This window comes from Ascaphus truei, chromosome 2 (genome assembly GCF_040206685.1).
Source record: "Ascaphus truei isolate aAscTru1 chromosome 2, aAscTru1.hap1, whole genome shotgun sequence".
Lineage (NCBI taxonomy): Eukaryota > Metazoa > Chordata > Amphibia > Anura > Ascaphidae > Ascaphus > Ascaphus truei.
The window spans coordinates 171,191,768-171,218,492 of NC_134484.1; the positions used below are offsets into that span (position 1 = coordinate 171,191,768).

The following is a 26,725-nucleotide window of genomic DNA, read 5'->3' on the forward strand; positions in this document are numbered from 1 at the left end:
AAAGATCAAGCAGTGTAGATTAACACGAAGTAACCTGACATTAGTGCATGAATAATGTAGGGGACATTTGTGGTGACATCTTATCTCATAAGACCAGTCTAAGCACGTGTTTTGTAGCTCACTCTGTGAACTTTTCCTTTTTATTCTTTGTTCGATATTGGGTCCATTGCTTGCTCTGCCATTGATACGGAGAGCCATATTTACTAAACTGTAAGGGTGGGCTGGGCACTTTCACTTTTCAGTCTTTGTTTAATTAATTATATATATATATATATATATATATATATATATATATATATATATATAACAAAGGGAAAAAAAACACTGCTGTGCTAGCTGGAACAACAAACAACAAAGGTGATCGTTGCACAGTGGTAATATATACACAGAGGAGTACACCAATACCTGAAAATGTGATTGCTAGAAATAAAACATGATAAAACATACAACACAAACAGGTGGAAGGGAACGGGAGGGTGGATGTGGGAGAGGGGTGGGGAGAGGTAAAGGAAAAAAGCCCCAAGAGATCGGTGAATGGATAAAAGTAAAAATAAAAGTGTCTTTAAACAGCTGCTGGGTGTCGCTGCCGGTCTTCAGGAAAAAACCACCTTCCTCTCAATCTGCAGAACGAAAAGAAGACAGTGCGGCTCCCATAGCATAATACTGTGATTTAATAATTAAAATGTACGTGCAAGTGAATCACGGACACTTACAATGTGCAAGTAAATAAACACATAGATATAGAGTCTTTTGTAATCACCCGATGGAGCCTCCGTGGAAGAATGATGAGTTGGTGTCCAGCACACTCCTGTCGTGGATGCCAGGAGGGTGCGCGCGCACCCGATCTCTCCCTGGTGGTAGATCTCGCGAGAGTGTGTGTCCTCCAATATTACAGGATGCTGACACGGCAGTCAGACATCCTGCATCAACCGTAATTGTAAACCAAGTACCGGCTCCAAAAAGCGATCGAATTGCTAGTAAACTCGAAATATTCTCAATTAATGAGTAATAAATAAATAAGTGCAATACTAGCTCCTTCCCTACGCGTTTCGTCGCGATATGCGACTTCCTCAGGGGAAGGAGCTATACTAACAGAAATGCCATATATATATGCCAGTAAAAATGAAGCACATAGAAACACCTGAATATTAATTGATGATTAAAACTATTAACTCTTGAAGGGCTGGAAAAGGGGAGAGAATTGAAACATAAGGAAACAATGGGTAAATACATATACATAGAACATGGTGAAAGTGTTGACAAAAATAAATATATATATATATATATATATATATATATATATATATATATATATATACATAAGTTTACATATCATCTGTATATACGCAATAAAAACCGGAATATATGCAGGTAGAATAGGTCCCAAAAAAGGATCATTCTTAAGGATATCCCAATGGTTGTTCAATATCTGTTTAATTTTGTATGCGGACTGATTGAATTTGGTGATAAATCTAGGACACTTGTCTTGATTTGAACTTATATCATATGTGTCCTAGATTTATCACCAAATTCAATCAGTCTGCATACAAAATATATGCATATATTCCGGTCACATATAAAAAAGCTAGAAACATCAAAAATATTGTGGCCCCCAGTCGTTTGAGAATAACTACCGGTGGAGATTCAGTCTCCTCTGACCGTCTCTCCGGCAATTGTTCATGTGGACGTACTAGATGTCTTACATGCAAACATCTTATTGCCGGTGAGAAATTCTGTTCTTTCTCCAACAAGAGAGGGCATGAGGTCAAGGGTAGGATAAATTGTCTCTCCACCTATGTAGTATACCTCCTCTCGTGCTCTTGTGGTCTACAGTATATAGGGAGAACGATTCGACCTATGAGTACCAGGTTTCTAGAGCATAGACGTAATATCATTAATGGAAATCTGGCTCATAGTCTCGCTAAACATTTTTCGATCTGTCATAACAAAGATCCGGCATCTCTAACTATTAAGGGTGTTGAACATATACCAGTGTCTCACATTGGGGGTGATAGATTCAAGAGGCTATGTTTGCGAGAGACCTTTTGGATCCACACGCTGGATACTCTGTCACAGAAAGGGTTCAATGAACATATAGATACCAGTACACTGGTCTAGTGTTCTACAGTCCCCCTTCTCGTCTGATGACTACATCATCTTTAGGTGTATATATATCAACTTAATGACACAATTTTAATTGATGCCTGCGTTTATTATTGGGAAATGAAGTATTTATTTTTATATATATATATATAATTATATTGGTTATTGTTTTCATTTTTATTATATTATTTCCTTTTTCATTTATATTTTTATATATTTTTATCTTTTATTATTATCATTTTTATTATTATTTTTATTTTTATATTTATTGTTATTTGTCTTTATTCTTATTATTATATTCATTTTATGATTAGTATTATAACATGTTTATTATTGTATATTGTATATCAATATTTCTATCACGTTTCATTTGTGCTTAGTAATATCATCACAGACATTATTTTTATTGCGTATATACAGATGATATGTAAACTTATGTATATATATATATATATATATATATTTATTTTTGTCAACACTTTCACCATGTTCTATGTATATGTATTTACCCATTGTTTCCTTATGTTTCAATTCCCTCCCCTTTTCCAGCCCTTCAAGAGTAAATGGTTTTAATCATCAATTAATATTCAGGTGTTTCTATGTGCTTCATTTTTACTGGCATATATATATGGCATTTCTGTTAGTATAGCTCCTTCCCCTGAGGAAGTCGCATATCGCGACGAAACGCGTAGGGAAGGAGCTAGTATTGCACTTATTTATTACTCATTAATTGAGAATATTTCGAGTTTACTAGCAACTCGATCGCTTTTTGGAGCCGGTACTTGGTTTACCATTACGGTTGATGCAGGAAGTCTGACTATTGCGTCAGCATCCTGTGACATTGGAGGACACACACTCTCGCGAGATCTACTACCAGGGAGAGATCGGGTGCGCGCGCACCCTCCTGGCATCCACGGCAGGAGTGTGCTGGACACCAACTCATCATTCTTCCACGGAGGCTCCATCGGGTGATTACAAAAGACTCTATATCTATGTCTTTATTTACTTGCACATTGTAAGTGTCCGTGATTCACTTGCACGTACATTTTAATTATTAAATCACAGTATTATGCTATGGGAGCCGCGCTGTTTTCTTTTCTAAAAGATGCTACAACGTGGCATGGGCGTCCGCAGGAGGGGGCAAGGGGGGGCGCTTGCCCCCCCCTGGTTCACTCGCAGCCCCGAGATCCCGCAGGGCAAGCAGGGTGTCCGGCCTGCTGCCTGTGGGCCTGCTCCCCCTCCCAACGTTGGACGGAGGGTGGGGACCCAACCCAGCCAACCCAGCATCCACCGCGCGCGTGCGCCAACCCAGGTTCCCCCGCACGTGCCTCCTGTCCCAGGCAGCAGCCGCAGGGGATGCTGGAGCCGCCTGCCAGTCTGACGTGTCCCCCCCCAGCCCACCTCCGCGCGCCAACCCAGCAGCTGCTGCGGGAGATGCTGCAGCCGCCCGCAAATCTCGCCCCCCCCCTAGCCACCCACCTCCAGGCGCCAACCCAGCAGCATCCGCGAGGGATGCAGCTGCCCACCGCCAGTCTCGCGCCCGCCTCCATGCGCCAACCCAGCAGCAGCCGCCCGCTAGTCTCACGCCGCCCCCCGCCTCCCTTCCTCCCCCCCAGCACTCGGGAATGAGGTGGCTCTCATTGGTAGCACTACCAATGAGTTAAAATTATGCCCCCCCCAAAAAATATTTTGCGGACGCCCATGCAACGTGGTGTGGACATCACTAATATATATATATATATGTATTAGTGATGTCCACACCATGTTGTAGCATCTTTTAGAAAAGAAAACAGTGCGGCTCCCATAGCATAATATTGTAATTTAATAATTAAAATGTACGTGCAAGTGAATCACGGACACTTACAATGTGCAAGTAAATAAAGACATAGCTATAGAGACATAGATATAGAGTCTTTTGTAATCACCCGATGGAGCTTCCGTGGAAGAATGATGAGTATATATATAATATATGAGTAATATATATATATTAGTGATGTCCACACCACGTTGTAGCATCTTTTAGTCCCAGATAAAGGCAGGAAACGTCGTACTTCTCTTACATGGGGTGTATTTACAGGGTGTAGCGCTTGCTTGCGCTGACCACGAGTAAGACCGGACCCCGGTACTGAGGTGGGAAGGTATTAAACCTCACACCCACAGCAGCGAAGCGTGCCTGGCAGGCAGATTGTCAATGTAGCCGGATCTGGATTGAAGAGAGTGGGTTATCAGATACTTGCCAGAATCTTGAGTTGGAGAAGTTAGAATAGTAAAGTCCGTTAGCCGTGGTCTGGAGCTGGAGACATTAGAATTGTAGTGATCCGTATAGCCGTGGTCTGGGGTTGGACAGGTAAGCGTAGTATTAAATTCAATTACTTTTGGATTTGAAAAAAATGAATTATGATAATTTTGGTCGAGTTAAAAAAAAATGATATATCGAATTGTGTTCCGACGCTCGATTTGGAGTTTGGATCAAACATCGAATTCTCAAACTGCTGGACACCTTCCAGCACTGCCTAAAAAAAAAGTGAATGGGCTGTAAGGGCTCTTTCATCACAGAAAATGTTTTATGGAGTTGCACTTCTTAATAAATGTGTATCTTATTGGCCAGGAGGTGTCTTAAATATATAAGTAGATGATTAGTAACACAAACAATGTATTAGCCTGGAAAATGTGATTACAGTATCTTATTTATATAACATTATGGTGATACATGGCTTGGCCAGCAGGCCTTTAGAAGGGATTACTGACTTTCCCTCCATCCGTAACCTAAAAGCAGCAACCCCCCCCCCCCCCCATTCTTTTACAGGATGGGAACTGGGGGTCCCCGGGGGGCTTGAATGCACTATTTTCTGCAGCAGGGATCCACCAGTTACTGAGATACTTCCAAGTAAAGGTAACGGATTTAAATCCGTCTCCTGAGGTAACAAAATGACTACAGAATCTCTGGCCTATGGGAATCAGCACCATCACCATTCGTTGTGGCTTCATCATGGACGTCCATATAAATTCGCATTACAAATCAGTAACTGATGCCGGCACCTTCACCATAAGTATCTCGGGAACCAGGGTATCCCCGGAGCTGAACATTGTGTGGTTGAGCTCTAGAGCACCCTCTCCCTTTGGTTCCAATCCTGTAAAAAAAAAAAGGGGGTTGGGGGGTCCAGTTAGCTACAGTAGGAAGGATGGCTGCTTTAACACATTTCATGTAGCACCGATGCCTTATTATTTCATCTGGATCACTCTGCTGATCCTAACCAGCCTCTGATCAGGCAGCAAATTAGCATGCATCTAATGAAGAAGTAGACAAACTACAGCACAGTGACAACTTCCATACAAAGGATCCCATCACAACATAGAACACACAGCATAACACAAACACATACAGTGACCATATTTGTTACAAATACTGTATATGTAACTGAAACACAGCTTTAAAAAAAATCTTAACTCATCAAGGTTCTTCTGATGGAATGGGTGCGCATTCTGTAGAAGACCTACGGGACATGTCTTGTGAACCTGCTTTATTTCATAATAATTTTATAAAAAAACCAAACAGATGGCATTTTGTGAATTCATAAATTATGATGTACATATTACGTGTTTAATTTGTCCTTATCTACTGGCGTCATTCACAAAACTGCAGTAAGAGTGGTAAGCCCATTGGAGTTGTGTGAAGGTATAGGAAATAAGAAGCATTTGACATGTTTTGGACAGATTTTTGCTGACCCTTTTTGCCATTGGCAGCATGCTGTTCGGGGGGGGGGTTCATTTACAACAGGGGTGCGCAGCAAGATTGGCTGGGGGGGCCCCCGCACCCATCCCCAGTGCTCCCCCGGCGTCAAATTACCCCGCGGCATAATTTGACACTGCGTGGCTATGGCGACGCGTCGCCCGAAGCCGTCGGAGAGAAAGTGAGTTACAGAGGCCTTGCACGCTCCCCGGCATTTCATTTAAATGCATTGGGAAAGAGCGCAAGACCTCTGCAACCACCACGCCCTCCAAAAAAATTATTGCGCCCCCCAGGTTGCACACCCATGGCTTAGTACATAGACTCTCCTGTGTGTTTGGTAACTCTTTTTAGATTAACATCTAGACCGTACTATGTACCAAGCAGCAATATTCTGCATTAATGCAGTACAACGTGTATCTCTTGTATTAATTTGCAGTGGACACGTAGAGAATTAATAATCTCAACATGAAACTGACACTTCTTGTGTCAACTTAATGCAATACTTTATGCAAAGCCCCCACAGTTTTTCTTATACAAAAGCTTTCCATGTCAGAAAGGTCCCTTCTGCAGACTTGATGAAGAGAACAATGTAGTTCTGAAACCAAATATAAGTAGATAAGGATAATTATTTGTAGCTCCTCATGTATTATGAAGGGAACACTCAACATGGTGCAGTTATAATAATGCTCGAGAGAAATTTTACTGTACACATTGCAATTCAACTCAAACAACCCGATATCAAAGTTTACACTATAAGTGATATAAATAATCTCTAACAGGAGGACAATTGCTTTTGAGATTGGTATATATATATATATATATATATATATATATATATATATATATATATATATATATATATATATATATATTTCAGTTTATTCTGGTAATCTCCACACTATGTTTTCAGTGCATATATATATATATATATATATATATATATATATATATATATATATATACCAATCAGCCCAATGCACTGAAAACATAGTGTGGAGATTACCAGAATAAACTGAAAATGTATAATGGAAACAATCCGAGATATATATCTCCACAAACAACATATACATATCTTAAGTCTAAATGAACCCAGTCCGAATTTTGGGGATGCAGCTCTCTAATTGTTGGATACTACCCAAATGTCCACAAAAGTACTAAAGATACAAAGAAGAAAAGAGCGCAAAACTCATACTGTAGTGAAGTAAGTCTTTTACTAGAAGCTGGAGAAATAATTAAAAACACTCACAGATGTAGTGAGATCTCACTGTCCTGACGTCACCATCTGGGCGGACTACAGGAAGCTCCGATCAACTCCCACACACCACATCCACTTGCTCCAGATAGCTCCAATTCCCCACAGGTAGCCGTCAATCAGAGAAACTACCCTACGCATTTCAAGGAAACTCTTCCTCTTCATCAGGGGGTCGTAATATAAATGTGTTTTCCTTCACACTTTGAATAAAGAAATCAAGCCATGTAGTCAAAGGTGACAATAATCACTCACTGAATCATCGGTAGAACCATATTAGGGCGACCACAATATAAGGGGAATTAAAGCAACTGTGTGAGAGGCAAACGAAGAAAATGTTGCTGTAAGCACTATGCAATCACAAGTACTGTAGTGGAAGGGTACATTCATTATATTAATAGATTGATTATAAGATAAATGACTGCATATTGCAATCATCCATTGTATCCAGGTCTGTTTGTGGCGAAAATGGGGGTAATCAGCGCATTAATAAAGGCAGTGGGCTCATCTGGTTACCCCTATTTCGCGTTGGGGATCAGCTGGTTACCCCTATTTCACATTGGGGATGAAGGGGTTAATTCTATGTGCATGGCTGTCCCCATTTTGCAGGTAGAGATTAGCCTGCAAAATGGGGACAGCCATGCATATAGAATTAACCCCTTCATCCCCAACGCGAAATAGGGGTAACCAGCTGAGCCCACTGCCTTTATGTAAGGAATCGGGGGCCACGTCCCTTGCGGCGTGACTCCTCCTTACCCACTACCAGTACTGCAGCGGCTGCTGCCCCTGCCCCCCGTCGCTACCCATGCCGCCGCCCAGTGCATACCTTGAACTCTGCCGTCGCCATCTTGGATTCTGGCACTGGTGTTACAGACTCTCAGCTGGGCTCTACTATTTCCTGGTCTCTCAGCCATTCACGAGCAGCTCCTCGACACGCCTCCGCCATGCCCCTCGTTCGGATTGGTCACTGTCGCTTTAAATATCCGGCTGTGACTTCACTTCCTTGCTCTGCATAGCTCCTTGCTTCCTGTGTAGCCTGGATACTGTGTCGTGCTCCTGTTTGTCTTTTCTCCTACAGATTTGAATCGGCTTGTCTGACTTACCCCTCTGGCTCCCGACTTCAGCTTACCCATCACGATTCTTACCTCTCAGACCCTTGGACACGGAAACGGATTTAAACTACGGAACTCTCTATACTCCTGAACTCGGCAAGTACAACGACTATTCTAAATCTTAACCCAGGCCTGGCCACGCTACAACCACATCCCGGACCCGCTCCCTCTGCTGTCGGTGTGTATATTCAACATCCCACCTCAGTACAGGGGACTGGCCTGGTCTATGGGCTGCACAGCGTGACATTATGCAGAGCCCAACAGAAACAGACCTGACTGAGGTGGGCCAACTTATCAGGGGACTTGTGCAATGCATTGATACTTTGGGAAATCAGATCACAAGCCTGGTAATGCAGCTTTCCCAGCTTTCACTACAGCCTATTCCGGCCCCAGCCGCGCAGGGTGGCGACCGGCCATCAGAACTCCGGATTCCTACGCCTAAAGCATATGCGGGTGACCCTCTAGCCTGTCGTGGGTTTTTGAATCAATGTGAAATACAGTTTGAGATTTCTCCCAGCCTGTTCCCCACCGGACGCACCAAGGTAGCCTATGTTTACTCTCTTTTAACAGGGGACGCCTTGGCATGGGCCTCTCCCATCTGGGAGTTGCGTGCGGAAACCACCCAGGATTACCAGCTCTTTCGCCAAGAATTCCAGCAGGTATTTGATATTCCCGCCCGCAGAGATACTGCTGCTGCTTCTCTTGTTCAATTGTCTCAAGGTCGTAGGTCCGTAGCCAAATATGCATTGGAATTCCGGACTGTCGCGGCGGAGACGCATTGGAACCATGAAGCCCTTATTGCTGTGTTTTGGCAAGGTTTGTCCGACTCTATAAAGGATGAACTTGCAGTTCAGCCCAGGCCCCAGGGATTGGAGGAATTGATCGCAATATGCATACGAGTGGATCAGCGCCTTCAACAGCGCCGTCATGAACGCCAGCGTCCCAGAATTTTCTCTTCTGACCCTATTCTTCCCAGATCCTTCCCAGCTATTCATCCTGTTCTAGACACTGTGGAACCCATGCAGATTGCCAGTCAAGAGTTCCGTAATACCGACAGGACTGCCGATAGAACCCATGACCGGACTGCCGAAAGGGCTCGTCACCGGAATGAGGGCCTTTGCTACTACTGTGGATCTCCTGAACATACGGTACGTTTTTGTCCTTTAAGGCCCAAAGAACAAACACGACCAATGGGGCAAGAGGGACTCATTTTGGGGTCAATATCTTCTCACCCTATCTCTGAAGAGGAACTCCCTAAGAGAATTATGCTTCCAGTCTCGCTTAAAGGTCCGAATTTTCGCGTAACCACAGCCGCTTTTCTTGATTCAGGACCGGTGGTAACTTTGTGGATCAAGATTTTGCTACTCTTAACAAGATTCCACTCATCGCTAAGAAATCGCCAATTGGCCTCGAGGCTATTGATGGTCGTCCTTTGCAACCTGCCTTCATCACGTTAGAGACTCTTCCTCTCACCCTTTCTGCCGGTACTCATACCGAAATCATATCCTTTGACGTGATGCACTCTCCTGCCGTTCCAGTTATCCTAGGATTACCCTGGCTACAGCAGCACAACCCACGCATTGATTGGAGGGATGGCAAGACAATTCAGTGGGAGCCAGAGTCAGATGCCTCACCATTGCCGGTCATTTCTCCTACCACAGTCCTCGCGGGAGTGGAAACGCCCCCGGCTAATGTTTCCGCTCTTCCTGAAGCATATGCGGATTTCATCGACGTGTTTAGCAAGACGCAATCGGAGGTTCTACCTCCTCACAGACCTTATGATTGCCCCATTAATCTGGTTCCAGGCGCTGTTCTTCCGAAATGTAAGTCCTACCCCTTGTCTCTCCCTGAAACTGAAGCCATGGCAGCATACATCAAAGAAAACCTTGAAAAAGGATTCATTCGTAATTCTTCGTCCCCCGCTGGTGCCGGTTTCTTTTTTGTCAAAAAGAAAGATGGATCCCTGAGACCATGCATTGATTACCGAGGGCTCAATCTCATCACAGTCAAGAATCGATACCCCCTTCCGCTGATCTCCGAACTTTTTGATAGGCTTCAAGGGGCAAAAAAAAATTCCAAGCTAGACCTCCGAGGAGCTTACAATCTTGTTCGCATCCGAGAAGGCGATGAATGGAAGACTGCCTTCAATACCAGAAGCGGCCACTACGAATATCTTGTAATGCCCTTCGGTTTATGTAATGCTCCTGCTGTTTTTCAGGATTTCATGAATAATGTATTCCGTGATGTTCTCAACTCTTTCGTAATTGTCTATCTGGACGATATCCTAATTTTTTCTAAAAATCTTCAAGATCATGTCCAGCATACCAGGCTCGTTCTCGCTCGCCTTCGTGTCAATAATCTCTACGCTAAGCTCGAGAAATGTCTTTTTCATCAAACCTCTACTGCCTTCTTAGGCTATATAATTTCTGATAAAGGATTTTCAATGGACCCTGAAAAACTTAAGGCTGTTTTGGATTGGCCTCAGCCCAACTCTCTCAAAGCCATCCAGCGTTTTTTGGGCTTCTCCAATTACTATAGGAAATTCATCCGAAATTTTTCCACCACTGTGGCTCCTATTACGGCCCTTACCAAGAAGGGAGCTGACCCGTCTGTATGGCCTCCGCAGGCCGTCTCGTCCTTCGAAACCCTGAAACAAGCTTTCGTCTCGGCACCCATCCTGCGACATCCCGATGTTAGTCTTCCTTTTACTTTAGAAGTTGATGCATCTGATTGTGGTGCAGGCGCCATCCTGTCCCAGAGATTCTTCCCTCAAGATAAGCTTCATCCATGCGGTTTTTTTTCAAAGAAGTTTTCGCCCGCTGAAAAGAACTATGATGTTGGCAATAGAGAGCTCTTGGCTATCAAGATGGCCTTACAGGAATGGAGACATCTCCTGGAAGGTTCCCGCGAACCTATCTCTATATTGACCGACCATAAAAATCTTCTGTATATCGAAAATGCACGTCGTCTGGGGTCTCGTCAAGCTCGCTGGGCACTATTCTTCTCAAGATTTAATTATACTCTGTCTTATATTCCTGGTTCTAAGAACACAAAAGCTGATGCCTTGTCCCGACAATTTTCTCCGGAGGAAAGATCCGAAGAGACCCCTGAAACTATTGTACCCTCTAAGTTTATAATTTCCGCCAACTCATTTGACATTCTCGAAAAGATCGTTGAAGCTCAAACACAAATTCCGAGTGGTCTAGAGGTACCGAAAGGAACTCTTTATGCCGCACCCAGGTTTCATCAAAAGATATTAGAATGGGGTCACTCTGTCCGTTCAGCCGGCCATCCCGGCTTCAAAAGAACTTTGGATCTTATCAAACGTACTTTTTGGTGGCCTAATATGGCAAAGATGGTTCATGAATTTACTAGTGCTTGTCCAGTATGCGCACAAAACAAGACTCTTCATCAAAGACCCTCAGGCTTGCTCATGCCCTTGCCAGTACCTGAACGTCCATGGTCACATATTTCAATGGATTTCATTGTGGATCTACCCCCTTCCAGAGGGATGAATACCATTTTGGTCATCGTTGACCGTTTTTCAAAACAGGCCCACTTTGTTCCACTCAAAGGACTTCCCTCCTCGCCCACCCTAGCTGATATCTTCACCAAGGAGGTGTTTCGCATCCATGGGATACCTACTTCCATAGTCTCGGACCGAGGCACGCAATTTATATCAAAATTTTGCCGGGCTTTCTCCAAGAGGCTTGGCATGGCGCTATCCTTCTCGTCAGGCTATCACCCCCAGACTAATGGGCAAACAGAAAGACTAAATCAAACACTGGAACAATACCTGCGGTGTTTTATTTCCGATTCCCAGGATAATTGGGTTGACCTGCTACCTTGGGCAGAATTTGCAACCAATTCACTTCGTAATGAATCCACGCATGAAACCCCGTTCTTCATGAATTATGGTTTCCACCCAAGTCGACTGCCAATCTCAAACATTCCGATAGGAGTGCCGGCGGCTGATGAACGGGTAACTACAGGCCCCTAATTACAAGCCAGGGGACCGAGTTTGGCTTTCGTCTAAGAATATCAAGTTGAAGTCTCCGACCCCGAAATTAGCACCTCGATTCTTAGGGCCTTTTCTGATCCAGGAACAAATTAATCCTGTGGCATTTCGTCTGCAACTTCCGTCTTCCATGAGGATTCCAAACGTATTCCACGTTTCCCTGCTCAAGCCATTCGTCCAGAGCAAACGGTTCCCTGCTAAGACCCATAAACCCAAACCAGTCACGATCCAAGGACAACCTGAATTTGAAATCCAGACAATCATGGATTCTCGTGTATCCAGAGGAAAGATACAATTCCTTGTTCACTGGAAGGGTTATGGTCCAGAGGAACGCTCTTGGGTACCCAAGGAGGACATCCATGCCCCAGTTCTCTTGGACCGCTTCAACAAGAAATTTCTGCAGAAGCCTTGGTTGGATCGTCCTGAGGTCGATCCTGAAGGGGGGGGTACTGTAAGGAATCGGGGGCCACGTCCCTTGCGGCGTGACTCCTCCTTACCCACTACCAGTACTGCAGCGGCTGCTGCCCCTGCCCCCCGTCGCTACCCATGCCGCCGCCCAGTGCATACCTTGAACTCTGCCGTCGCCATCTTGGATTCTGGCACTGGTGTTACAGACTCTCAGCTGGGCTCTACTATTTCCTGGTCTCTCAGCCATTCACGAGCAGCTCCTCGACACGCCTCCGCCATGCCCCTCGTTCGGATTGGTCACTGTCGCTTTAAATATCCGGCTGTGACTTCACTTCCTTGCTCTGCATAGCTCCTTGCTTCCTGTGTAGCCTGGATACTGTGTCGTGCTCCTGTTTGTCTTTTCTCCTACAGATTTGAATCGGCTTGTCTGACTTACCCCTCTGGCTCCCGACTTCAGCTTACCCATCACGATTCTTACCTCTCAGACCCTTGGACACGGAAACGGATTTAAACTACGGAACTCTCTATACTCCTGAACTCGGCAAGTACAACGACTATTCTAAATCTTAACCCAGGCCTGGCCACGCTACAACCACATCCCGGACCCGCTCCCTCTGCTGTCGGTGTGTATATTCAACATCCCACCTCAGTACAGGGGACTGGCCTGGTCTATGGGCTGCACAGCGTGACACTTTATTAATGCGCTGATTACCCCCATTTTCGCCACACTGTTGCATACAGAGACATTATGGTAATACAACATTAGTTTTAGTAGAATTTTTGGAATGTGAATCATTACAGATCAATCTTGTTAGAGAATATTTCATTGATTCTCCTTTCAGTTTTGTTTATCGCCAGGTTAAAGAGACTGGAATATAACCATCTGGATTTACTTTGTGATTTAAAATTTGGGGAGGTGAGTACACTGTAGCTACTGTACAAATGCCACATTTAATTTCTCCTGGTAACCATACCCAGTGCATAAGTTGACCAAAAAAGCATAACTTTAATACACAATATTAATGCATTCTTTTTAGTTTAAAACAAATATGGCAAATTAAGAATAAGACCAAACAAAATAAAGTCAGAATCTGCACCTGTTATAGTGTGTCCTACATTTTAGCCTTTGCCCAATGCAAATATGGTTACCATCCATCTTATCACATCACGTCTGGTCTGTCATGTTTATAATATTGTTTTCTTGGATTCCATGGTTGCCACTTTGTTTTTAAACCTCGCATTCTCATTCTACTCTTTGGCAAGTCCTGATTAGTTGACACTCTTCTTACGCCCAGGAGATTTCCCTTCGGCTTTCTAAGCTGCTGCAGAAGCGGCAATGTTATCTACTTCCCTAAGTGCTTTTTGTAAATATGGCAGCGCGTACTTTAATAACCGAATAAGAAAGTCAAACATTATGACAGTTATGGATTAATAAAGGCTAATTGGGCTGCATTAATGTCTCGGGGAATGTACGTAACTTCCTTGGTTTCTCCTATTAGACGGTTTCATGCTCCCATTTTTTTTCTGCACCATTTCATTTATGAAATAAGAGTACTGTTTGTACAGAATACCCGCCCACAGGGTTTAGTAATGTTGTACGCTATAAAAAAGATAGCTGTGAGTAATTAAGCATTAATTAAATGATGGTACCATTTCTGAGGCTTTATATAATGTACAGGTGGTTGGTTTTGAATTGAACATAAGCCATGTTACATTTATTTCATTCAGCTTTCAACAACACACAGACTTACACCCTTTTCATTAAGGGTCAATGGGAGTTATTTTTTTGCCGTGGTGCTGCATTAACTACTGTATATCGCCCATTGTGGAATTACCCTGCTAGCTTTTCTTGCCTAACGCGTTCGTTTCCAGAGGGGTCAGTAACACAATGTGTGTGTGCGTTAAATGAATACTGTATGAGCCAGCAAAGAGAACTGCAGCGACAGAAAGTCTTATTTCAGTTTAAAAATAACCTGTGATTAATATGCTTGAGGTTATTGTATTACACAAGAGATTATTAATTGCAAAGGTCTCCTTCATGAAAGTAAAGTATTTTAAGTGGTCAAAAGCAATCAACCTCCCGAGCAGAATACCGTAGCAAAGGAGTAAAGGGAAGGAATTGCAGCGTGCTGTAGTTTAAGGGGAAATCATTGTTGTGGGATTGCTTTTATTTTTAGTAGTTAGCAGCCCTTGATTCCCTTTATTGAAAACTAATTACCTAAACTGCGGATCAATATGGTCTCCCGTGATCGATCAGCAAAGATCATGCTTCCCAGAGTTCACTAAATAGCCGCCTTTCAGTTTCAATCAATCCTTCAATCAGTTAATTCAGCCGCTACAATGTATTCTTATATTACTTAGGTAACATTATCTATTGTTGCAGTTTGCAGCACAAACTGCTGGGAATATTGGCAACAAATTATCACAAACAGGAAAGTATTGCAAATATCTTGCACCGCTGGGGAGGTGGGCTAAAACCTGCTATACAAATCAAAGGATGCTTTAAAACTAATTAAAAATGGCATTAAGAGTTATATTTTAAAACATTTAATATTATCTAACACTAGAGAACTGACTTATTTTATTTAAAAAAAAACAGACGTACGATATTGCATGGATCGTACACCAAAAACCCCTCCAAATATGGCTATGGAGTCACCAAGAGAAAGCTGCAACAGGGAGGCTGACCACAGCAACCATTTTGTGTCAACAAATAAAACATTACGGGCCATATTTACTAAGTGGTGCCATTTCCTAAGACAGGTCATAAGGTAACTTCCCACACTGGGAGGTGTCTTATGGAACAGCACCAGTTACTAAATATGGCATTTAATGTTTAATAACGCACAGTTATTACCTCCAAACGGTGGGAAAAGACCTGTTCACTTGTTGCAGGCCGTTTGATATAAACGACCTTATCTTTGCACTTGGTTAAATAACCTTTCTCTTCTGTACCATTACACAATATGTGCCTATGAATATGAATGTGATATGCCCGTTTATTAGCAGCAACAACGTGTGGCACAGCCACGTGGCACAGAGAGGAGCCAGGAGAGGGTGAAGCAGGGAATGGATCACTAGCGGGCACTCAGCGGCTGCAAGGAAGGGAATAATCTGCACTTGTGTACGTTTCAGGGGGCATCGTCGGTGATTAGAGATGTAAAAACAAAAACGACTGCAGTCATATAGAAATATTTGAGCTGTAGATAGGTACGGGTGTTTATTAAAATAACTCATTTTATGCACGAGGGGTGAATACATCTATTACCTGGCACAAGTGTTTTATAAGCAAACAACATGTTGAAATCGGAGACTTATATGGGAGAGCACGCACGGGGTAGGCAGTTTCCATTTGCACTGACTTCTTACAGTGACGGTCTGGCTTAATCAAATATCGTGTTGTCATTAAGAAATAGAATACATGTTCTGAATTAACCCCCAGCCCTGTTTAATATGTTGAGAAGCCAGGTGTCGAACAATTAATGATAGTCATTTACCGGCTAATGAATGATATATTGTGTTTCTTACTAGGGGCATGTTATTGAGTTGCTCTATTATTCTAATGAAAAGAAGTGACCCATGAATCCCTTGGGATTGGGTCACATGACTGAGGTGACGACTACCCTGAGAGCGTAAAGGGTTCATTTCTTTTCCGAATTTGAAAATGTCAGTGGTACTTAAAGCAGGATTCCATCTTTTTAATGGTTATTGAGCTGGGGGTCCCCCGAGCTGAAACTAACGTGGTTCAGTTCCAGGGATCCCCTGTTTCCTGAGATACTTCCCTCCGTGGTGCTGCCCATTACTTCCTGGTTCTTAAATCTCTTGGCACGTGAGCCAATAGGAAGCTGCGACGGGTGACACTGTCATCTTCCTATTGACCCATGTGCCCAGGGAGATTTAATCCTCCATTTTTGTCTCCAGCAGGCGTAAAATAAACTGAAGAAAACGAGTTGGCAGTCTCACACCTTTAATATCGACAGAGAAAAATGACACGATTCCAAATGTGTAAATGGCACATCCCAATGGAAAGCATAACTTCCTTTACTACAGCTGGAATAGTTAATTTCCCCAGAGACACTGGTTTGCGTGTTTTTAAATTCATTAAAATAGCTAATATAATTTTTCAAAAGTTAAGCTCATTAGTACTATCAAAATTGCTCAAGCAAACCAGCGAGTTTTTATCCTTTCTGTTTTCTGCTGTTTTACTGTTATAGGATCAGTAAATAGAAATGTAAGAAGTGCAAAACATTTCCAAGAGAGCTTTGATTTGTTTATCGTAAATGTTTAGTAAAATGTTGTAAGTTTTATTATGCTGAATTTATTTTCTGTTGTATTGTTGTCTTTTAATTAATTTTAATTACTGCAGAGAGATAAGACCATATCATTATAATGTAGCAATCTTGAATTCCTGCAGTGAAGCCTCAAAAATGACTTATAAAACTAGATTCATGACTTCTGTACAGCAGTAGCTGTTAATTGAAGCAATAATACAGATACACATTGCTACACACTACTCTGTATATAATACAGATACACAATGCTCTGTATATGATACAGATACACACTACTCTGTATATAATACAGATACACACTGCTCTGTATATAATACAGCTAAACGCTGCCCTGTATAAGATACAAGATACAAGCTGTCCTGTATATGATACAGATACATCTCTCTCTCTCTCTCTCTGTGTGTATGTGTATATATATATATATATATATATATATATATATATATATATATATATATATATTACAAATACACACTGCTCTGTATACAATACAGATACACACTGCTCTGTATGTGACACAGATTTTAATAACAGTGTACAGAAGCAGGGGGTCTCCGAAGCTGAACCGCATTGAAATCAGCCCCTGGGGCCCCCTACTTCCCGAGTTACAGGCCCTGGTATGGGGTGTCGGTATCTCCTGCAAGTTTAAATCTCCCGGGCATGTGACCTGGACATTTAAATGCATAGGAGATACCGGCACCCCATACCGGGGCCTGTAACTCGAGAAGCAGGGGGTCCCCGGACCTGAAATTAACACATGCAGCTTCGGAGACCCCCTGCAACAATACTCTGTAATTAAAATTTTAATAAAAACACTGTGATCGCCTGTAAGAGCCGTGCAGGGAGATGCAGCTCTCTCTGTGCAGTGCTTACAGGCTGCGGGCAGATGGCACGGGGGAGAACTTTGAGAGAGGCCGAGATACCATCGCTGCTGTGCCGTACGGTATTGGCATTTTCCTACCTCACGGTTTGAGACACGTGGAAATGGTTTCAGATTCTTTCTGAATACCGTGATAACACAAATCTCAAACCATTCGATGGGGGGATGCCACATCGTTCGAGGTGGCAGCTATTTTATCGCAGCTACTAGAGTAGGCCCCTATACTCCATTGTATCGTGCTGCAAAATATGTTGGCGCTTCACAAATACACGGTAATAATAATAATATAGATACACACAGGGCTGCCAACAGAAATCTTGGGGCCCTGCCCATTAATTCCTTTCCCCCTGTTATTCCCCCCACCCCCTCCCATTAATCTCCCCCACAGCAGAGAGGAGGGTGGAGATGAGGGAGAGGGGAGGTGGAGAGGAGGAAGAGAGGGTGTGGAGAGAAGAGTGGGAGGAGAGGTGGTGGGGAGGAGATGAGATTGGGGTGGGGTGATTGGAGAGGGTTGGGGAGGAGGGATAGAGGATTAGAGAGCACAGTGGGGGGGGGGATGAAGAGGAGAGTGGGGGGAGGGAGGAGGGTGGGAGAATTGGAGAGGGGTTGGGTCCCCGTTCCTAATAGATGTGTGGGGCTCTGATTTACAGCAGTAGTGGGGGGGGGGGGAGGTTCTCTCAACTTTAATTTTTTGTAGCATTTTCCAATTTTTGTTTTTATTTCACTGGCATTTACTGATTTGCATAACACCTCTATTTTCTTAATTTGTGTGAGTGGCTATGGCCGATTGAAATTCCAGTGTGGAAGCTTCATATACAATTATATCTCCAGAATACAGTTACAGAATTTAAAATGTTGGCACGCTGCCAACAGCAAATATATTCCATATTAATTTTAAAAAGAACAGCAGAGGGGATTGCTTCTTTAAATGAAACATTTCCCATTGTTCCATCATTTTGTTTTTTTGTTGCAAAAAAACAGAAAAGTTTGCTCTACTGTAGCTCCGCTCTTAATGATTTTGTGTGAGTGTCATTGATTTGAAGCCTATCTCACTGATATTTATCATCAGCTGTCTCAGACTTCAGTGGAATCTAATACAAATCAGTACATCAGCCACCGCAATGCAAGTTTCAAACCCAGAACCACCAAATCTCACTAATCTCCGTATTGGTTTAATATCAGTATTTGTTGATATCTCTGTACAATGTCCTGAACTGGGGAAAATCTGCCTGGTGCCGGACAAAAATTGCCTTTCTTGGGATAGGGAATCCAAGTGGCACTTTAAAACCAAAAAATATATATTTTTATGTATGCAGCCTTTGATTACCTTTATTGAAAACGAATTACGTAAGATGCCGATCAATTCATTCTCCCATGATCGATCGGCAAAGACCCCCTTTCCAGGGTTCACTAAAAGTCTGCCTTTCAGTTTTAATCAATCCTTCAGTCAATGTAACTCAACAACTACAATATACCGGTATATAGTAGTATATACAATATTGTATATTACAGTACTAAGGTCACATTATCTATTACAATTTGCAGCTCCAACTGCTGGGAATATTGGCAACAAATGATCACAAACAGTATTACAAATATATTGCACTGCTGGGGAGAAGTGCTAAACCCTGCTATTGAAATAAAAGGATGCTCAGTATATTAAAACCCATTAAAAATGGCATTAAGAGTTGAATAATACAAATAAAAAAAATGCATTAAGTATTATCTAATACTACAGAACTGATTTATTTAAATAAAAAAAAAAAAAAAAAAAAACCCGTAAGATATTGCATGGATTGCCTTGTTAAAGATAAAAGTTGCCTTTTTTAGGCCAATTTTCCTTTCTTTACCTTACACTGACTATTATTGGGCCTGCACGGGCTGCACAGAGATAGCACAACAATAGCAATTAAATAAAAAAACACTCATGGTAAAGTAGTCAGTAGTATAAAGAGATGACTCTTTGGTGTCAGCAAACAAAATAGTGGGCTAGCAACTTACTCTCAGGGTGTAAGACCTCGTTAAGCACTGTTGTGTATTGGATGTCATCAATAATTATATAAATTCCTGTTTGTTTGAAAGTTCCTAATCCCACAGCGAGGTATAATTGTAATGCTTCAAGGTAATTCCTAGCAATATATTAAGCAGCACTGTTGTTTAAATGTGTCCCATAAATATATATGCAATATCTGTAACTTGTGAAAACAAAGGTCAATGGAAGGCTATTTTGGCACAGAACTGGTCTCACTGGATTGTAATTCAAAGTTCCAGTAAAATAGTATTCTTTTTTTTTTTTATATAGTGCAGGCACAATAAGTCCCAGCTGTGTAGATCTTATACTCTAATTTTGGGAGATAATGTGACTTGCCCATGGTCACAAGGAGCTACAAGGCTCACCTGCTTCAAAGGTAGTGTCATGGTCTTCAATGTCAGTGCCTTCAACTCTAGTAACCATACTGGTCCTGGAGGAATGCCCATTCGTTATAGGTTATGATACATTTTGGAGAACCAAAGTTAAAGTTCTTCATAGATTAAATTATAATGTAATGAGCTTTGAAAACCTCCATATGTTTCTTCTGTAAGTGTACACTGAACGGTATCACAATCTGTAACAAATGTGCGCTATAAAGATTGGTTCACGAACACGTGATGGTAATATTTCTTCATGGTAAGAGCAATGAACCTCTGCTTTTTCATGGAGAATTCATAATGTATTTTTGTTCTCTGTTTTTCAGGGTGAATGTTCCCAGAAGTGCTACAACATCTTTGTGTTAGAGACAGTTTGTGTGGCTTGGTTTTCCTTGGAGTTCCTTCTGCGTTTCATCCAGGCAGAGAGCAAGTATGTCTTCTTACGGACGCCACTGAACATTATAGATGTGATGGCCATCTTGCCTTACTACATCACTCTGATAGTGGATGCCCTTTCTGCGGAAAAAACAGGAGGAGCTGGAAACAACTACCTGGAGAAAATAGGACTGATACTTCGTGTGCTCCGGGCTCTGCGCATCTTGTATGTCATGAGGCTGGCAAGACATTCCTTGGGACTACAGACACTAGGCCTCACAGTCAGGAGGTGCACCAGAGAATTCGGGCTACTCCTCCTCTTTTTGTGCGTTGCCATGGCGCTGTTTTCCCCTCTTGTTTATTTAGCGGAGAGCGAACTAGGCGCCAAGCACGAATTTACCAGCATCCCTGGGAGTTATTGGTGGGCAGTAATCTCCATGACAACTGTAGGCTATGGAGACATGGTTCCTCGAAGCATCCCAGGGCAGGTGGTGGCCTTGAGCAGCATACTGAGTGGAATCTTGCTCATGGCATTCCCAGTCACTTCCATCTTTCACACTTTTTCCCGCTCCTATACAGAACTGAAGGAGCAGCAGCTACGAGCCAGCAGGCAGATGCATTTGCTAGAGGATAGGGAGAACTGCACTGGTGTCGAGTCCTCGGAAGCTGAACGCACACCACTAGGCAGAATATACATCGACACTTCAAGCAGTGTCATAGAAGCAACCTGAAGGGTTATTATACGTTAAAGCAGTGCTACTGCAGCTTATTACTGTATATATACAGTAAATAGAAACACAATTTTTTAATGAAAATCTGCTTTTTGATATCTAGGATTTTTAGTTTTCCGTAATTAGCACCAACTTTATATCTTGTATGATTTTATTGGTGAATTTTAATTGCCCCTTTTATGCTTATTGCTCATTGATCCTGGGTTATAAGATGGTATAAAAAGTTGAATGGTGTTTTGTTTATTCTCTAGTATTACTGCTGGAAGTAGATTGAACAGACCGGTATACTTGAAGAAAACAAGAGCCCACTAGAAGGACATTGGCTACCAAGTGTAGAAACTTTACCAATTTTACTATCATTTGGGCTGTTCTTATAAAAAGAAAGAAAAAAAATAATGAACAAAATGTAGTGTTTTTAGTGTTTTAACCATTTCTTGTAATTTAAAGGGTGGCTCTGGAAGCTTTTACAGAAAAGACACATTCAGATAAATATATTTGTATGTTGGACTTATGGGAAACAAATGATCCTTTCACAATCTGCTGTATGAGTTAAAAGTCAAACTCCATACAAGTAAAAATGAAGAAACGTGTTTGTCTCCTTTTTTCCCGCCCCCCTTTTTCTTCGTTTTGTTTTTCACAAAAGGCTGTACTCTTCTTTACTGCAAAAACACTTATTTTTTCTATGAGATGACCTCGCAGAAAAATGTTGCTAAAGTACTTTACGCTAGCAATACAAACAGAGAAAAACTGTTTTATCAGTGGAGTAACCATAAAAATGATACCTTAGGCCTCGTCCAGGGTGGCGCTGAGCGGGCGCGCTCACGCTGGCCGCGATTAAACACATTGCGGCAATGTGTGTGGCCGGTGTGAGCAAGCGCCTGCGCCCGCTCGGTACTCACAGCTAGCAAATTTGAATTTGCCACTCGCAAGCGCGTCACGTGAGCGGTTCGCCCAATGAGGGCGAACCAGCTCCGTGACGTCGTGGCCGCGACCCCAGACGAGCTCGCACCTATCCACCCATGAATCGCCCGGCCGAGCAGGGTGCAGCGCACGAGCGCGCCCGTTCCCTGCCTAGCCGCAGCCTTACATTACATTTTACTAACAATGTGTCTATTAATATATAAGGGAGGGGCAGAGATGGGCAGAGAAACTTCGCTACACCGGCCTAGATAAGTGGACTGGGTGAAATCTAGCAGTGAAGGGGAGGGAAAGATGATTGAACATAAAAAGGTGGCTAGAGAGAAAAGTGATTCCTCTTATGGTGTGCACCAATAAGAGGAATCACTTTTCTCTCCAGCCACCATTTTTTTATGTTCAATGTATCTATTAATATGGCTTTAAAAAGGGATTTTCTTATAACATTGAGATTAGGTCTCTGGTAGAGATGGACGAATCCTCCCGGATATGTTTCCTGAATTTTAACTGATGCAAACCCCCAAAATCCGAAACGGATTTGGGCGGTTTCAATCAGCACAGACTCATCAAAACCCGCCATTGGATACAAACTGTGGACGGATCAGTAGAGTCCATATCCGCGGATTCAGCAATCCGTTGGCGGGTTCTTAACAATTGGCCTCTGGATTGCTGAGTCCACGGATTGGATTCTACTGATCCATCCACAAGTTGCGTAGTTTATTGATGATAATAATAATAAAAAAATCTGCAAAAACGCGAATCGCCCTTTCTCAGATTGGTCAGCTGAAATCCGCGGACCAAAGGAACCAGCTGATTCCCTGCCTAATCCAAATCCGGCCACAATATTTGCCCATCTCTAGTCTCTGGCAAGGCTATTCAAAATATAGAAATATATTTGTTGCTTTCCACAAATTACATTTGGAGGGCATTATATATTAAAATTGTTGATTTTTTTTTTTTTTTTTTTTTACATATGAACGTCAAATCTGAATGGTAAAAATTCTTTCAAAAAAAAATAACACGGTTAATTTTGGATAAAAAAAAAAAAAAGAATGCAAGAACCACATTTGACCTGTGATGTTGTATACGTGTGATTTCCTAATTTTACTTTATTCCACTATTTTATCTCATTTGCATTTTAAACATACAGATTTTTTTTGAGTCCACTAACACAATGTATTTTGCAGCATAACTGTAAGCCCATGGGATCTGTTAAAATTAGATATTAAAACAAATGTTAATGATTATGATGTAAATAAATTGAAGAATACTAAAGGTTTCCTGTCGCATTGAGACTGATGGTGGTCCACTTTGCACACACATTTGCAAAATGTTGTTGGAGTGATAATTAGAATGACATAAGTGGTTAATTAAATGTTATTTGGAGACATCTTGAAAATCTGACCAGCTAAGGACTGAGTTTGGATCACCCTGCAGTGGCGTGTGACATTAGAAAAGAAGGTTTAGGTGATGGTGATAAACCCTACAGCAAAATATCAGACACTATCAAATCTAGCCTCATAACAGGCTTCAAATGCTGATTCTTCTGCAAAAACTGCTAATTCTTTAGTTAATCCTCACCCAAGTTTCATCTTCCAACATTGAAAAATTATTTTAAAATGCTTAATAATAAAAAAAAAAAAATCACCCATCTAAATCACCCAAAACAAGTCACTGTCATTGGTTATTTTGCGAGGTAAGTGGTACTGTGTATTTAAGTGTGGAATGTAAACATTAATCCCACCCTAACTAGGGAACAGTGTAATTATTACATAATGCTCCGTCATCCTCTCTAAAATAAACAACCAGAGGAAGCTACAGATGTCGAGCGTCTTTACGTCCGCGGAGCTGCAGAAAAGAAATGTCCTGCACGGAGGCGCATGCAGCAAGTCTGCTTCAATCAGTGGTGGCTGCAAGTTTCCCCACTGTGGGGTGGTGGTGGGGGGTTGGCCGCAGTGTTTCGTTTTCCCTGGCAAAGCTCTGCCACAGGGCAAGTACTGTAAGTCGGGATACAGCTGTAGCAATAAAACAGTAGGTACATTGCTTATTAAGTGTGAAAGCAAATAATACAAAAAGGTTGCTACAGCTGGGTTGCAATTGGACGTCATTGATAAATGGTATTGCAACTATATGTTTTGGAATCACCGAGTTATTTATTAAAAAACGAGTTGCGATATTCATCTTATTTGCACACACTATATTGCTTGTGGGTTGACCAGGAGTAGCTAGCTACGGAGGGATTAATATATCGTTATACACAAGTGTTGAGTATATGTATTTGTATCACCTGTTCTAAATTTGCAAACTCATCTTGACTATGTATGTAGTGGCAATTACAGACATCGACAAGATAGCCAGCCTGGTGAGGGTGCTAAAAAAAATGGCATTATTTTGTTTTGTCATTAGACCAATATTGCGAAGTACTGTATCCTAGTTTAGTGAATAGCATGTGAAGTAATTCGGCTTTACTTAAATATCACCAACATATTGCTGCTGCTTAAAAGACCTTTACCGCTGGCTATAGTAAACAGGTCGATAAATAAAATTGGTGTCGTCAGTTTCATATATTGACCTTAATTGAATTTAGACCTCTGATTTTTAAACACGAGAGTGTAATAATCAGCTTATTTTAACAGCAGCAAATGTGAGTGTTTGTAAATAATCACAGAAATATTTTTGTTTTGCTATTCAAAATTGTTTCATTATTCAAATATGAAACAGAACAAAAGTAAGGTACCAAGTGATAGCTTTGATTGTTAAATAATGAGTAAAAAGATATTTGATGGTACAGGATAGGTCAGGGGAGGAGAGATCAATTTGTGTATCCCTTTGGCCGCCCTTCTACTGGATCATAGTAGGAGTGTGAGAAGTGAGGAAGCCAGGCAGCAAAGTTGTTAAGAAATTGGGGATTTGGTCCAGGGGGGCAATAGATGACAAAAACATGGAGAGAGAAATTGGGGAAAAGATACGGACAGCATGGACTTCAAAGGATGAGGAGAGGGAGATGAAAGGAGGTATGATATGATATGTGCAGCATGGGAAAATTAGTATGCAAACTCCTTCACCATGTCTAATTCCCTTGCATAGGGGCATGGCTAAGGGAAAGACAACCATAGGAAAGAGCAGGGGGGAAGGCGGTGTCTGAGGGAGTGAGACAGTTTCCTGTAGAGACAAGGAGGTTGAGAGAGTTGGAAATGAATAAGTCATGGATCGCTGTAAGTTTGTTGCAGACCGATCGTGCATTCTATAGGGCACAGTGTCCATCACAATGTTTAGCCTTGTTGTCACAGCTATACTACGTCTTGTACGCTTTTTCACATCAAATGTAGCGTGAAATTCTTTCAAGCAGAAAGCTTTTGGAACAAAGGACAGTTATGTTTTCTGCTTGAATAATTGCAGAGTTTGGCTCACTTTTAATCATGACTAGTTATTACATATATAACTCAGAAGTAATATACTGTGTGCAACAGTGGTTAATATTTATAAGAAAATTGTACATCGAAACTGTTCTATGAAAATCATATATGATATGGTTTGTTATATTGAATAATAAAAGGTTTACACGGGAGTCACTGATGTTTCATTGTGGTAAGACACATTACATATTTTACTGGCTATCACAGAGACAGAAGCCATGACTACACCACTGTATACCTCTCCGACTGCAAAGGGAAGCAGTCATTGAACCGTGATCATTCGATGTGTCTTCTCCCACTGAATACTCATTTATTTACTGTGTTTCAGTTGCATTTTGTAAGGTACAATGCCGGAAAAGCAAAGCAGATATTCAATATTCATTTCTTCTTTCCTGTACTGTATTTTCTTACCATCCTGCAGTCTCGAGAACACAACTTAACCAATTTAAAAAGAGTTCTAAATGCAGGAAGGGCACGGTACTCTAAGCAATAAAACACAGAAGTGACAGCGACCTTTAGAACAGCAACGCAACACAAGTATACACATTTACACATTTCTCCCCCACCACCCGAAGTTTTACAATTAATAAGTATATCTTAACAGCAATGATGGATGTGTGATGTTGGTGGGGGTATAGCGTATTACTACTTTTGTTATCATATCAAGGGGCAGGCCTACCGGCAGTTTGGAGTGTCATACCTGGGGAGGGTACTGACTGGGTGTAATGCCTGTCAGTACCTAGACTTGCCCTGTTGTGGGGCAGGGTTACAGCTGGCACTCTACCAAATTGTGTGTGGTTCTTCCCTCCCTCAGTGGAGTGGGAGTTGATTCCCCTTGCCCCATCAGGGGGTAAGGGAGCTAAGGAGGGGCTCTTGGGTCTGCTCCAGGGACTGTGGAGAAGGATTGCTGAGTACCATCAATAAAGACCGAGTTGTACAGTTGACGGTGTGAGCCTGTTACTGGGGAAGTATGTGCCTGTAGGGATCTATCCTGTCTCTGCCAGGATCCTCATAGGATGGAGGCGCTGCACCAGGAGAAAACCTGCCCTGTTGCTGCTCCCAATTACATCATGCGGAGCCCTCAGAC

The 26,725-nt window shown here is 42.2% G+C and overlaps 1 protein-coding gene across 2 annotated transcripts in view; it reads left to right on the top strand.

Moving 5' to 3' along the window:
- The window catches only part of KCNG2 (potassium voltage-gated channel modifier subfamily G member 2), a 177,391-nt gene extending 154,807 nt beyond the window's left edge, over positions 1 to 22,584 (top strand). For both annotated transcript variants that reach the window (XM_075585532.1, XM_075585533.1), the window contains one exon: positions 20,528 to 22,584. In XM_075585532.1, coding sequence (XP_075441647.1) covers positions 20,528 to 21,307 — 780 coding nt within the window. In that variant the 3' untranslated portion in view covers positions 21,308 to 22,584. The remainder of the gene's footprint in view (positions 1 to 20,527) is intronic.
- Positions 22,585 to 26,725: the final 4,141 nt, after the last annotated feature.